The sequence below is a fragment of the Pseudonaja textilis genome, chromosome 2, assembly GCF_049901715.1.
Source record: "Pseudonaja textilis isolate UNSWEBS1 chromosome 2, rPseTex1.2, whole genome shotgun sequence".
Lineage (NCBI taxonomy): Eukaryota > Metazoa > Chordata > Lepidosauria > Squamata > Elapidae > Pseudonaja > Pseudonaja textilis.
Window position 1 is genome coordinate 205293391 of NC_141991.1, and position 14218 is coordinate 205307608.

Here is a 14218-nt window from a genome sequence, read left to right on the forward strand (position 1 = left end):
ACATTTATAACTATGTGGTTTTTGTGGTATGGGGCAGATCAGTAAAGAGCTGTTAATAGATGACAGGTCTGATTACCATTGGCTGTAGGCAAGACATATGGATCCCTTAGGAACAGCAACGCAGGCTGGTGGGACAGTTTGCTGTAAAGGTCAAGAACAGGAATATCAGCATCGAGGGACACTAAACCAAATACATTACAAACTAGCTTTGATAAAGTAAGGCAGCAGAACTGGTTAGTAATACTGCTTTTATATATATAAATTAGTTTTATGGGAAAGGAAAAAAATCCATCATCAAGGAATAATGCTTACATGTAGAAGATCACATACAATTCGAGGAATAGGTATATTTACTCAGAACCTAATCCAGCTGAGTCCAGAGAGGTTTAATTTCTCACAAGAGAACCAATGATCATGGTACTAAAACTAGTTTGGTTGTTATATCGTTTGCCTGGAAATAATCTCAGGATAAAGCAAGTAGTTCAAGATTGCAGTTGTCAGCAACTTCAATTCCTTCTTTTCTTAAGACTTCAACATTAATTTATTTCAGCTGCTAGACCTTGTATGGATTTAGGACACTTAAAGAAAGTATTAATAATTTTCCTTCCCAGCTTTACACAAAATATGTAAAAAAAAAGGAGAACCCATATCATCATATAGATCTGTGGGCAGGAAAACCTGATTTAAATTTAATCTCTAGGCATCAAAACCAGAATTGCTATAACAGTAGACAGCATATAGGGAAGTCTAGGTTTTTCTGGTTCAGTAATGCCTACAGAGGAAATATGGAAAAAGGAAATCTAATTGTAATGCAAAACTATTAATTCACATAAGATAAAGAAGCTGACAGATAAGAGCCAATATCAACACAATGAGGTTGTAACATATAAATGCTCTTTAAAATATCCTATTAAGCTCCCTTTCAAAATTATCTTTGTGAGGAAGAGTACATTTAACTATGCAATGTTAAATGTCTGATTAACTTCAATATAAGCAGTTTAAAATCCTTTTCAATTCAAAAGAACAATACAAAATAGCGGCTCCTAAAATCTTTGTCAACACGCTGCTTGTTAAAAATAAAAAATAAAAAGGGTATATGTTCATATCTACTGCAATGCACAGATCTTTTTCTTAATTATCTCACATTAATTATATAATACATATAAAAATACTTCTTAAGAATATATCATAACCAATGTCTTACCTTGATTCTTCAGACTCTGTTTCTTCAAAAGAACTGGAATATAATTTGTTAAAATATTAGAATATATAAATTTAAAATATATATTCCAAAAAAGGAAATGGTGAAACTTTCTCTCTTTAAAACAGATTTTAGCACAGCCTTATGCCTTCCTGTAGCCAGCCGTCCAAGGATGTTCAAAATCCACATAAAAAGGAGGCTCAATTGCATATTGTGGATGCCACCTGAACTTTTATGATCCTTTCCCCGAAGACATCCCAGCAGCTATCCAAATTATTTTTAAAATTATTCTAATATAAATATTTTTAAAATGATTTCTATTTTAATGCCAACTGTTTTCCATTTTTTGATAATGACTGTTTAACCCTACGCACCTAATTTCTTTAGTGTCATTTCATTACTATTTCAGAGGTCATGTATGTTCAAATGTCCCAAAGGATTTTTAGTATGTACAGTAAAATGGTCTTTTTTCCAAAGAATATAGATACACATAAGCTCCTTCTACTGAAATAAATGAAAGCTTTCTAAAGAAGGGACTTGCATTGTCAGCAGAGGTTCTAAACCTGGATCAATTACTGAATCAGACTAATGCAAAATTATATTAAATGCTTAGATATAAGTCAAATTCTTTGTCTCAGCATGGTTATGCCAAAAACACATTAAATAAGAATTTTCTTGTTTTATATGCAAGATAGAATCACTGAAGAATTTCTTTAAGTGCAATAGAGGAAATAGCCTGACATTTTTGAGACAAATTGTGAATAAAATTTTAATTAATAAAGGGAAATTTAAATTTATTGTATTTTGTTGTATTTTGAACTGTTTGGTTAAAATTCTTACCCACAACTTTCTGCTTTTGGGAGAGAAGGAAAATGACGAACGTTGAGAAAATCTAGAAACATCTTGGGAAGCTCTTCATTTTCTAAAACAATACTCTATAAATAATAATAATAACAATAACAATAACAATAATAATAATGCACTTAGTTTAATACAATTACATCCAGTAGTCATTTTGCTAGTGGAAACTGAAAGACATTCATCCATCACAGCAGCCAGGGAAAAGTCTTCTGATTATCTGGGAGTCTAGCTGGCTTTATTAATGAAAGATTTGGTGTGTCTTAACAAGGACAGGAAAGTGTTTGATTTGATAGATCAGCATACGACACACAGATTCTTCTCTAACACCTTGACTAAGTGCAAGCTCACCTGTCCAAGTGACAATGCAAAGTTCAGTGGAGATTAAATCCATATGTTTCATAAGAAATAATTGATGATGTAACTCAATCATTTTATAAGAAAGCAATTAGCAATATATTTAAAGCTGTCTATAGTTGTTAAATACTCATTTATCAAACATTTTCTAACAGATTTCTAATTTGGGAATGTTACAATCAAATGTTATCCTTTCTTACTAATGGTACTATTACTATACGTAATTTGATAGACAGGTTTGAGTTAAGATTCTGATAGACCAAGAGATCAGCTCAACCTAATTCAAGGGCTGCAACAGATAATAGAAAAAGGGCCCTGGCACAAAGTAAATATTGAAAAGAAAAAAAAAACAGCCTTTCATTGGGAAGTTTAGACCATCTTTATATGTTTTACTCTTTCCACAAAATACAGCACTTACTAGATTTATGTCTTGCCTTTTCTTTGGAAGTTCAAAATGGCCGTTAGAACACCCATTTTTCACCACAGCAATGTTATAAGGTAAATTGGCTGAAAAATAGCTGCCCTAGTCATTCAGTGACTTTCCATAGCTGCAGAGAACTTCATACTCCCTGATTCTAGTCCAGCATTTTTATCACAAGCTTGTCTAAAGTAGTTAAATACTGATTTATCAAAATACTCATTTATCATTTATCTGTTTTAGGATCAGTGTAAGTCCTGTGTTTTTATAAGTGTTTTTATAAAAAACCAGAGGAATGGTTTTTTTTAATTTATATGCTCACAGAAAGGAAATCATCTAATGAAAAAGGTTTATCCTGAAGCATATCATATTGATTTTGGATGAGAAAACAAAGTCAAGAGCAATAGTAATGAAGTAATAGTAGGCAGTCTTGATCAATGCAGTCAAAGTATACTGCTGCTTAAAGAATAAGAGCCTTTTGTTCACACCACCTATACTAAGTCACTACTATAACAATCCATAAGGCCATTGTTTGGTTGGGTGCCACAACAAAAATATGCTCAAAATAGCAAATACATCTCAATTTAAAAAGAAAGAAAATAAGAGATGAAATCAGTATTGTTTTGTAATGTCTTAACTCTTGCATAGAACTAAACCCAAGCTTTAATTTTTTTAAGGAAGATCAGGTAATTGTTTCAAAACGATGAGTTGGAAAGAAAAGTGTATATATATTTTTCCCCAACCTGAAACCATCCAGATCTGTTGTGTATATAGTTCCCTGCCAGTTAGCCAATCTGATGCTAACCTGGTAGGTTTGCCAAAGACAAATAAAATTTAAAAAGCAAGCAGACAATTTTGGAATATATTTCCATTATTACCATCCATTCCCAGTGTTCTTGAAATACACAGCCAGCTGCTCCAGATTGTTGGCTGTGCTTTATCTGGACATGCCAACAGTCATTGGATAGCTTCTTCCAGGTCCGCAGGTATTGGTAGGCTGAGTTGCATCTCATATTATATGCTGACCACCCTAGTTTAAACTCTTATTTTCTGGTATTTAGAAAGCCTTTCAGTTCACCTTTACATGATAATTCTACATTAAATGTCTTTTTCATTTGCATTTTGTAAAATCAGCACTCTACTGCTACAAAATTCATCTTGCTTTGCATTTTAGTTATTCACAGAAGGAGGGGTGATGGGGGTTGTAAGTTAAAGGATATGTGAACTGAATAACAATACAGACTGTTAACCCAAGCAAAACAAAGTCCTAATAGTCACTAATCTAGGTATTGAGGGAAAATATTGAAAAAGCTTTGCAGGCAATTAAATACACTTTTAATACAGTGAGAGAAAAGCTTTTCTCTGTAGGTCATTTAGATCTATTGGAGTGTATCTGGGCTACAAAGTCACTATTAATATCTTTTTATTGGCTGACTTCAGTGCTAATCCTACATTCTACTTCAGCATTCTATGAACGGACCTCAAGTTTTCCTTTCTTGTCTTCCAAAGATGACTTAAAAGCATCAACTTTGGATTTTGTTTTTAATTAACTCTGATATTATAGCATATAGCTCCCTGGTTAAATTTTATGGTAACTCGGGGCAGGGGGAGGGAAATCATGGTATGCCAAAGGTCATATCAAGAAGAATCAGGAAAAACAATTATGCAGAATTAAATTAATAAAATATAATAAATAAATAAATAAAATGAACATGATTGCTACCTATGTATATAAAAATGACTTTTTTATTTTATAGTCAATGTTGTGATTTGGCAGCTGCATTAGGAGAGACTAGGGAAGCTGTGATGAAACCTTTGAAGAACTGTAGACTTTAAAAGTTTGGAATATTTGATTTAGTTGAAATTATAGATCTGAAATTATGGATTTTGATATTGGCTTGTCTCTGTAAGAAGAATTGGGGACTCAAGCACTCCAAATTTTCTCAGACTTCAGTTCCCAGCAGCCATTGACAGAATGGCTAATGCTTAGGCATTATGGCAGTTGTGGTTTGACATTCATGCACATTAATGGTATTTTAGAAATAACTTATCTGGGCCCTTCCAAACACTCTTGTTTTCAAAACACACCCATTAAAGCAACTCACATATTTATATCAATGCTTTGGGCTGGTTTCTTTTTGCTTTATGCAATCATTTCAATTACTTTTCCTAAACTTTAGGAATATTTATTTGTCAACTTTTTTGTCATATAGGTCGCCCTTGATTTACAACCACAATTGAGCCCTAAATTTCTGCTACAAAGCAGGACAGTTGTTAAGTGAGTTTTTTCCCATTTTATGATTTTTCTTGCTATAGTAGTTAAGTGATTCACTGCAGTTAAGTTAGTAATACAGTTGTCAAGTGAATCTTGTTGCCCCCCTAATTTCACTTGTCAGAAGGTTATAAAAAGTGTTCACAGGGCTCCAGGATCTTGCAATCATCATAAATAAACTAGTTGCCAAGATCTGAATTTTGATCATGTGACCATGGGAATTCTGCAACTGTTGTGTGAAAAATGATCAGGAGTCAATTTTCAGTGCTGTTGTGACTTTAAACAGACACTAAATGAAAGGTTGTAAGTCGAGCACTACCTGTATTATATATTATTTTGAAAACCTGGCCATCAGAGGTGGCAAGACATAAATACATATATAAATACTTGTACAAAATATTTCTACATCAAAAATTGTTTTCATAATCAGCAAATTTTTCATTCTGTGGTATTAAACCCCCTCCTCTCACACACTAATGCATTAGTAGCAGCATCAGTAACAGCTGTTGAAAGTAGCAGACAAAGGGAGGGTCAATCCTTAGTCCAGATGTGAGAAAAAATGGTATTTCACCTTTATAATTTTTATAAATAATTTGAGGCAGTGAACTTTCCTAATATTGCTTCCTCCTCCTATTTTTTTTCACAACAATATTGCTGTTAGTTGAGTTGGGATGAGAGAGAGTGAATGGTCCAACATCACCCAATCAGTAATAAAACACTGTCTAGCCTGGATTTTGAAACAAAATATGATGATGCTTAAATAATCCTTAGATAAGTAAAAAGTAGTGTTAGAATTATAATATTTAGGGATAAAATCTGGCAGAAAAGTGGGAATGAATTTGGTAGGGTATTATAGAAAAGCAAACAAGCTATACTTTCCAAAATATTTCTAAAATTCCAGATATTTCAAAGAAAGCTTTGGGTGAGGTGAAGGGAATGGGATTTCAAATTCTATCCTGGAAACACTGCTTTAGAAAGTCTGATTTTGGTAAGTCAGGATCCAATTAAAAAGATACATGTAAAAATGAAGTGATTACATAAACTTGAAGATAATACATAAACTTCAAAGAAATCAAAATATTGTTTATGTGAAGTTTTCATTGCTTCTTTTATTTTAACTATACCGAGTATTTTTTTTTAAATCTACATGTTTACTAGAAACAATACAGCCTTAAGAAAGGCTATTATATAACAAAACCATAATATCCCAATTTTTCTATCTTCTTAGGTTCATAAAAAGCATCCTCCCGGAGGATTTGTTGGTCAGCTGAACATGTTTCCTAGTGACATTCTGAATTCTTAATTGTCAGTTATCCTTTCTCCTTCAGTAAGTGAAATATAGTCACAAAATTGCAAAGGGACTTGTTCTGCCTTAACCTTCGCTAGATACCATCATGCACTAGAAAACAGTGCTCAAATATCATAGGATAATGCTCTCCAGGATGGGAGACATATAAACAGCATAATGATTTCCCGTGAGTTTCCTTTATTTAAAAAAAAATGTCACTAAAGCTAGGATTAAATGATGACACATCTTCACAGAGGACACCATGAAATCGAACTCTGGCATTCTAGTTAGGTCCAAACCTACTCATCAGCCAATTATAACAGTAACTGAACAGCTTGCTGAGAACTTGGACGAGACCACTGTGCTAACCTGAGAACGCACCAGAGGACTGCATTGTTTTCATCAATTGATTTTCTTTTTAACACACAAAACAGCTCTAAAAATTCATGCTGCCCTCCCCCAATCTGCCATCCTATTTCCTCAAGATCTACAGCTATCTTTTGGGCAGAATACTCAGTGTGGGATACATTAAGAAGCTTTGTTTTTGAAGGCTTCAATCGTTATTGCAATCTTTTCGTCTGAAATGCCCTATTGTTAGGGTGAAAAAGTTCATGACAGTTTTTCCTGTCTTCACAAGGAAAGATGCTTCACAATATCTAATTCAGCGGCGCAGCTAAAATGGGGGAGAAAAAAAATCAATACATTCTAGCTACAGTAAGAAAGCAGGAGCATCAGCCTCCACTGGGACTTCAACCTGCAGTCTTTATAGAGCATTTTGTAGTATATATTCCTGTTTGCCTTGTCTATGGCAGTCGCTTAAAGGGCTCTAACAATGATAAAAGAAAAAGTTAGCAAAAGAATATCACCCATTGGAAAATCAAGAAGCAGTCTGGAATGATTTTAACCCAAGAATGAACCTTCTGCTTTGTATGAGGTTTTTTCTTTAGAAAAAGGAACAATAGATGTGTGCCTTCCTAATTCATACCAGTTTTGTTCTTTCTCAGAATAGGATTGTATTTGAAAAAAAAAAAAACTTTATTCTCATTTCTTCAATGGTGTTTTAAGATTCTGTTAGTTGTCTGCTATATCCTTATTTTCTTCACAGTTTAAGAAGACAATCAAAACACCCATACAGAAAATATTATCACATGCTACTGGCCATGTTTATGCTGACAGAAGGGAGGGAGAGAAGGCTACAGAGATTCAAATATCCCTTTAAGTTGCCCATATTTCAGTTTATGTTTCTTTCCTTTCCTTCCTGAGTCAGTTCTTTTAGACCACCTCCTGATAAGATTAGAAGGTGGCACCTTTGGAATTAATCCTTTAACAAAATGCCATCTGCAGGGAACCTGATTTTGTTTTTTTCAGTGATGGCTGCTTTTATTTGGGCCAACATCATTCAGCAAATTAGATTAACTTCTTGCCTACTAACATTCTGGAGAGCCATTACAGCCTAGCTATTACAAAGAGCTGGGAGTGGGAACATATAATGACTTTTTTTTTTATTAACTTGATGTACCATGTTTAATCTTTATACTGAAGAGGATTTTGTAAGCTACCCTAAATCTACATGTATTAGAGGAGCGCACAAACCTAAGTAAATAAATAAATTGGAATTTATCTATAGCAGGAATAATAAAAAAAAGCTTCACAGGATCATTGAATGGGCATCACTTTTTCTTTCAGACTGAAATCTGATGACCGTTGATATTTTCTATTTTTTGGTGTTCATAGTGTTTGCTTCTTGCCTCTTTGTATACATTCCAGTTTATATTTTCTGTGATAAAGGAGGGGGGAACTTTATAATCAGGATAATATTCATACAGATGTCCAAAGTGTCACAGTCATATATATGAAAAAAATTAAAAGCTGACTTCAAGAAGGTGTACCACGTTTAATCTTTATACTGCATCACCTTTCTGATTTTCCCTAAATTATAAGTTTGTCCTGAATGTAATCTAACTTTATAATATTTTGGAAAATTAAGAAATGTTAAGAGTTAAAAGTTAGTTCATAATATTATCTTCATGCCAATGGAAAATAAGATGTAGACCCATTTTCTTCTGCAAGAAAGAGCTACAGAAGATTAAATCTACAGAACTTGGTTAATGTAGCTCACAAGTATCATGTCTCCAGTTGTGGCTTTTCAGAAGAAGGATTCTAAATCCCATTGACCCATCCAATATGGTCAATGGTCATGGTTAATAAGAGCTTAAGTCAACTTCAGAGATCAACAATTTCATGATATCTATTATCTGTGGACAGAGAATCATCACCATTCACAAGACTGGAGAAATGAAGTTAGGAGAACCTAAGAAACAGCCGCAGATCATAAAAATTTATCAAGAATTTGATGGCCTGAAATACATAGCTGGAAGCCATGTAAAGTTTGGCTGCTGCATGCCATATGGGAGTATCCTAATTGAGCAGATCTGTCAAATGACACTCCAGAAGAACAAAGGTGTATAGCAATTGCTGTCACCCGCTCCCACCCGCATCAGCACACACATCTTGAGAATTATAGAAAACTAGCAAACCTAGGATTTTAATGAAATCCATCATATACACAAGACAAGGAAGTATGTTTGACAGACATACATTCACATCCTTTAAAAGGATACACAGAGTTATTTTGATGTATGTGTATATAATAAATTACAAAGAAGTATTTTATTGTCCTTAAGGAACTTATTTTTAAATTTATAGATGTGACAATTCTAGATGGTCACTTAGCAACTAATGTTTGTATTCCTGAACCAAAATAACTGAAACCTTCATCTGATTTGTTTTTACATTTAAGCTAATTTTTCTTGCACAGTTAGTGAATTAATTTTCAAGTTAAATTTGTCCCCCTTTTTAAAAACAAGGACACTGTCTGTATCTCTGTTTATAAATGGGGCAAAAAAAGTGTGGTGGAAACAGTGCACGACATCACACCAAAACCCACCTGAAACAAGTATACTTAGTTACGTGCTGTTCTGTAACTATAGGAGCCAATCAATAGCAGCTGAATGCCATCTGCTTTGGGCAGCAGATCAGCACCAAAAGTGTGAGCAATGCATCTTCCCTTATTGAAAGGTTATTTTATGCAAGTAAACAATTCATCGTCTTCTTGCACGCTTGATGCTCATTTACCACTTTTGATCAATAAAATATGCAAAACAACAACAAAAAATTGAATCCTAAGAGTAGTTCTGATGCCAGTGTGATAGTTAATCAATATTCAGGTCTTCACACTTAAGAAGGCAAATGTTGGGAGGACTCCCTTTATACAAATCCATGAATTTAGGAGGTGACTACTGCTCTTTCTAAAGCAAGATGGACCCCACCGTTTATTTATATTTAACAAAAGAAAAAGAATTAGGATGCACCATATTGTTTCTTGTTCTTTGAATGATCAAGTACGTCTTCTCTGGGTTGGCTTTTAGGTTCCTGCTAAAACCAGTATCTGAGGGTACCGTATTATCTTTACACTGCATTAAAAAAATACTCTACAAATTGTTTTATTACATTATAAGGCTCTTTTATATTTTATTCAAATAAAATAAAATAATTCTTACCTGATAATGAAAAAGATATCTTATATACAATATGTTTTGGAAAAATACATTTCAAAAATTAAAACTCTTTCCTAAAATAAAGTTAAACATATAAAAACTGTTTTCAAAAATAGTGTTTTCCAACATTACAAGAAGCATGAGGTTCATTTATTGCTTAGAGGACATATGAATTCAACTACTGCGGAAACCAGGCTTAATAGCCTAATAAGATATGTTATCACAGTCAATATGTTTTTATGCTAAACTGAACTTGAATAAGTCTGATTGCTGAGAATTCACCCTTATTCAGTTTCAACTTCCTTGAAGTACATAGATATTTAAGAGTACAATCAGAAATTGGAAATATTTGAAAACAGCAACAATGATCCACAGTGGTTAGAAGATAAATATTAAATGTATTAGACATCCTAGATTTCAAATAGTCTTGGAGCTTCAGTATTTCAATATTTCAGTATTTAAAAATGAAAATAGGGCATTGTTATTCATTGTTAGTCATGATCAGCAATAACAAAAAAAAAATCTACATATAGGAAGGAGTGGGGACATATAACATCAATCTCGAATATGTCCAAGACTATATTTAAGTAAACCTGGAGAATATTCAGATGAGTAAAAGATGATTTCTCTATGTAAAACCTGATAAAATTGCACATCCTCTGATTCTTTACATGAATAAGATACTAAGAAGTGTGATTTTTTTCTAAACAGTATAGAGTCAGTTTGTTTTGAACATTCATTGTTATTCTATTTCGAAGATTTCAATAATGCTTCCACACATTATGCAAGTTAGCCTTTCAAATTCCAATATTAGTATAGTATAGTATAGTATAGTATAGTATAGTATAGTATAGTATAGTATAGTATAGTATAGTATAGTATAGTATAGTATAGTATAGTAAAATAGTATAATGTTACAATACAATGCAGTATCATACATCCAATATGCATGTATTTTACACATCACTGCTGATCAAATCTATGAAAAGCCTTTCTTTTAAAAATGTGTGTTATATCTATTGCATATGCTGATTTATATCATTCTCTGTTAATGTTCCTTGTGATTATTTGGGAATTGTTCAAGCTTCAAAAAAGTAGGCAACCAGCTTTTATATAGCAAAGCACAACAAACTTTTAACAGGCTATTTTTTTACTATCAATTATTACTTCTTCAACTCCAGAGCCAACTTCTATGTAACCATAGCTCTATAAACCACATGCTTTTGATCAAATAAATAATATAGAACATGGTTCATGGGAAATGCAGTAGCTTCAAGTCAATGACCCAACTAGCAGGAAGAGTATAATTTAAAGGCAGAAATTTCCAGTGCATGCACTGTTAGGCACAGTGAACCTGTTACTACTCTAAGGGGAATTGTTTGCCTCTTATTAGATTTTCTACAGCACAGCCATAAGTGATAAATGTACTGCTGTACTCACTGTCAAGTTAATCAATGCTGCCAAAGTTTTGTTGACCTAACAGTAATCCATAAAGTGAGCGGCATTTTCTCTATCTATATGACATCTCAGTCCACAGTGGGATAGGAATCTTCCAACAGCTTTGTAAAAAGAAAATCAGACTGAAAGAAGAGGTGGAAAAAAATAATAATAAAGAAGACAATTTCAAAATGTTGCTTTTGCTTTTAGAGAAGCAAGATATGTTGTCTCCTTGATGGAAAAGGATTGCCTAAAAAGAGCCCCTCTTTGTGGGCTCAACTTCTAACAAACTGATAACTTCACAGAAAAATCTTTCTTTCGTTGTCAAAGTTGGAGAAATCTCAAGCATTATAGATATGCCTGAAATATTTTTAACTAAGCTCAAATACAGAATGATGAACAGTATATGAAAATCTGACTTTATTGTTTATAAAATAAGGCAGACAATAACAATCCTCAACTGCATCACTATTATAAATAGGAATTATTTATAATAATGAAGTATTTTTATTTTTAAAAATGTGATCTGTTCCACCAACAATTATATACCCATGACCAGGGGTGGCATTCTACCAGTTCGCACCTATTCACTAGAGCCGGTTGTTAAAATTCTAAGCAGTTTGGAGAACCGGTTGTTAGAAGAAATTACTGGCCTAATCCTGTAAGGAGGGCAGGAAACATTTTGGTGTTGCTTACAGAAACTGCCTCTCTGTTAACCCTTATTACATTCTTGGCAGGACTAGAACTTCCTGTCTCTGGAACTTTTCTGGAGTATTTTTCCCCCTCTTTTGCTGGTACTTTGCTTGTGTGGAGTGACCATTCAAAGTTACAATGGCACTGAAAAAAGTGACATGACCATTTTTCACACTTACTACTGTTGCAGCATCCCCACAGTCTTGAGAGGCCAGGTGAGGAGATGCGTGCCTCAATGTGAGTGATATTGAGTTGGCCATGCCCAGCCAGTCACATGACCACCAAGCCACACCTACCAACTAAGCCACACCCACAGAACCAGTTGTTAAAAAATCTGAATCCCACCCCTGCCCATGACAAATGATCTTCAATTGATTTTCTTCTAAGGGATCACCTAGCTCCACGTTTTATGTGGTCTAATCATTTATTTGGGTGACAAACTGATTAATTTGAAACAGAATGAATTGAGCAGTGTAATTCTTGCTCAATCAAAAGTATTTCATTTCTAGAACTTGCACTTCCTAATTTTATATATGAAGGATTTTGTGTTAAAAACAAGAAAATGAAAGTACCAATTTAAGAGATCCATATAAGAGTGTTGCAGGATATGGTTAAAAAATGTCAAGATATAGCCATGATGGTGTAATGGATTTTTTCTAAAGACTGACAAACCTCTGATTACAAAGACAAGCAACATTTTTCCCTGATACCATCTAAATTCTTTCCCTTTCCCCTTCCTTAGAATAAGACAAGTGAACTATTCCTTAAAACTGGCTGAATAACTAACATTGTATTGAGGAAGAATGGGGTGGAGGTGGGGGATGAGGGAGAATGAGAACTTACTTGAAGTAACTCCCAATTTTATATAATCTTCTCTTTTTTGCTACTGTATTTCCTGTTATTTCCTTACAATTTAGTCTTGGGAATGATTTAATTACCAAATCAGCAGTCTTACAGAACTATTACCTTTAATAATATTTCTAGAAATGTGTCACAAACACACCATGTTCCTAATTATGAAAAAGGCTATCAATGAGAATGTATTATATCTCATGTTCTATGCCAAGGCCTTCCATAGCTTTTCCCAACTAGATATAAATAGCCTGGAATTCAAGCTAAATGTTCATTCCCAATCAATTTGGGTTAAAATTTTGCTATCTCAAGTAGGTCAAGTTTTGAATGATCCCAATGCCTTTACAGACACTCAATAGAAATTTCAAGTCAATCAACTAAAATCTTTCTTTCTAGGAAACTACCTTGCTTTGAATATTTATATTAGATTCCATGTAAGGAATTACTAGGAAAGTAATTGAAAATAAAACTGTCAATATTAAATGCCTTTATAGAAATCTGTTGGACTTCTGCATCTGGAATATTGTGCATGGTTCTGATTGGCATATTTCAAAAATCATACAATAGGCCTTGGGGAAAAGAGCAGAAGACAGCAATCAAAATTATCTCTCTCTCTGTGTATATATGTTCCTAAGAAAAAATGGCCAATACATACTTTTGGGATTTACAACTCTGTCACTAAGCAATGCAGTCACAAAGTGCAACATTTTAGATTTCCTATCTGCTTCCCCATTGATTTTTTTTGTCAGAAGCTGACAGGAAAGGTCACAAGTTGTGAGTATATGACCACAAGAAACTGCAATTATCTTAATTGTATGCCAATTGCCAGTTACCTAAATCACAATCACATGACTGTATCGATGCTGTGATTACTGCATCTACAAGGACCAGTCATAAGTGTCCTTTTTTTTAAAAAAAAAATTCTTTAAAAACAAAAAATACAAAAATCTCATTTCCATTAGCAGTTATTGTATCATTGTATATACATGTTTCTTATTTTGTGACTATACATTATTTTTATCCTTATTCTTCACCCATTCATACCACTTCTCCCATGTCGCATAGTATTCTCGATCCTCTTTGCCTTTCAGTTCCATAGTGAATTTATCTAGTTCAGCACAGTCCATTATTTTTTGAATCAAAACTTCATCTGTTGGTATTTTATCACTCTTCCAATTTTGTGCTAACGTGATTCTTGCTGCAGTTAAGATGTGTACAATAAGATATCTTTTATCTTTACTCGAATTCCCTTTGATCGTACCTAATAAAACATTTTGGGTTCCAA

At 33.5% G+C, this 14218-nt stretch overlaps 1 protein-coding gene across 2 annotated transcripts in view; it reads right to left on the bottom strand.

Moving 5' to 3' along the window:
• SNX24 (sorting nexin 24) overlaps nucleotides 1–14218 on the bottom strand; it is a 68878-nt gene that overhangs the window by 2846 nt on the left and 51814 nt on the right. Inside the window, exons 4-6 of one of the 2 annotated variants that reach the window (XM_026720439.2) lie at nucleotides 2042–2136; nucleotides 1205–1237; nucleotides 77–141 (exon numbers count right to left, since the gene is read on the bottom strand). In XM_026720439.2, coding sequence (XP_026576224.1) covers nucleotides 77–141; nucleotides 1205–1237; nucleotides 2042–2136 — 193 coding nt within the window. Of the gene's footprint in view, nucleotides 1–2; nucleotides 142–1204; nucleotides 1238–2041; nucleotides 2137–14218 lie in introns of both variants that reach the window. The other variant, XM_026720444.2, reaches the window with a different exon arrangement.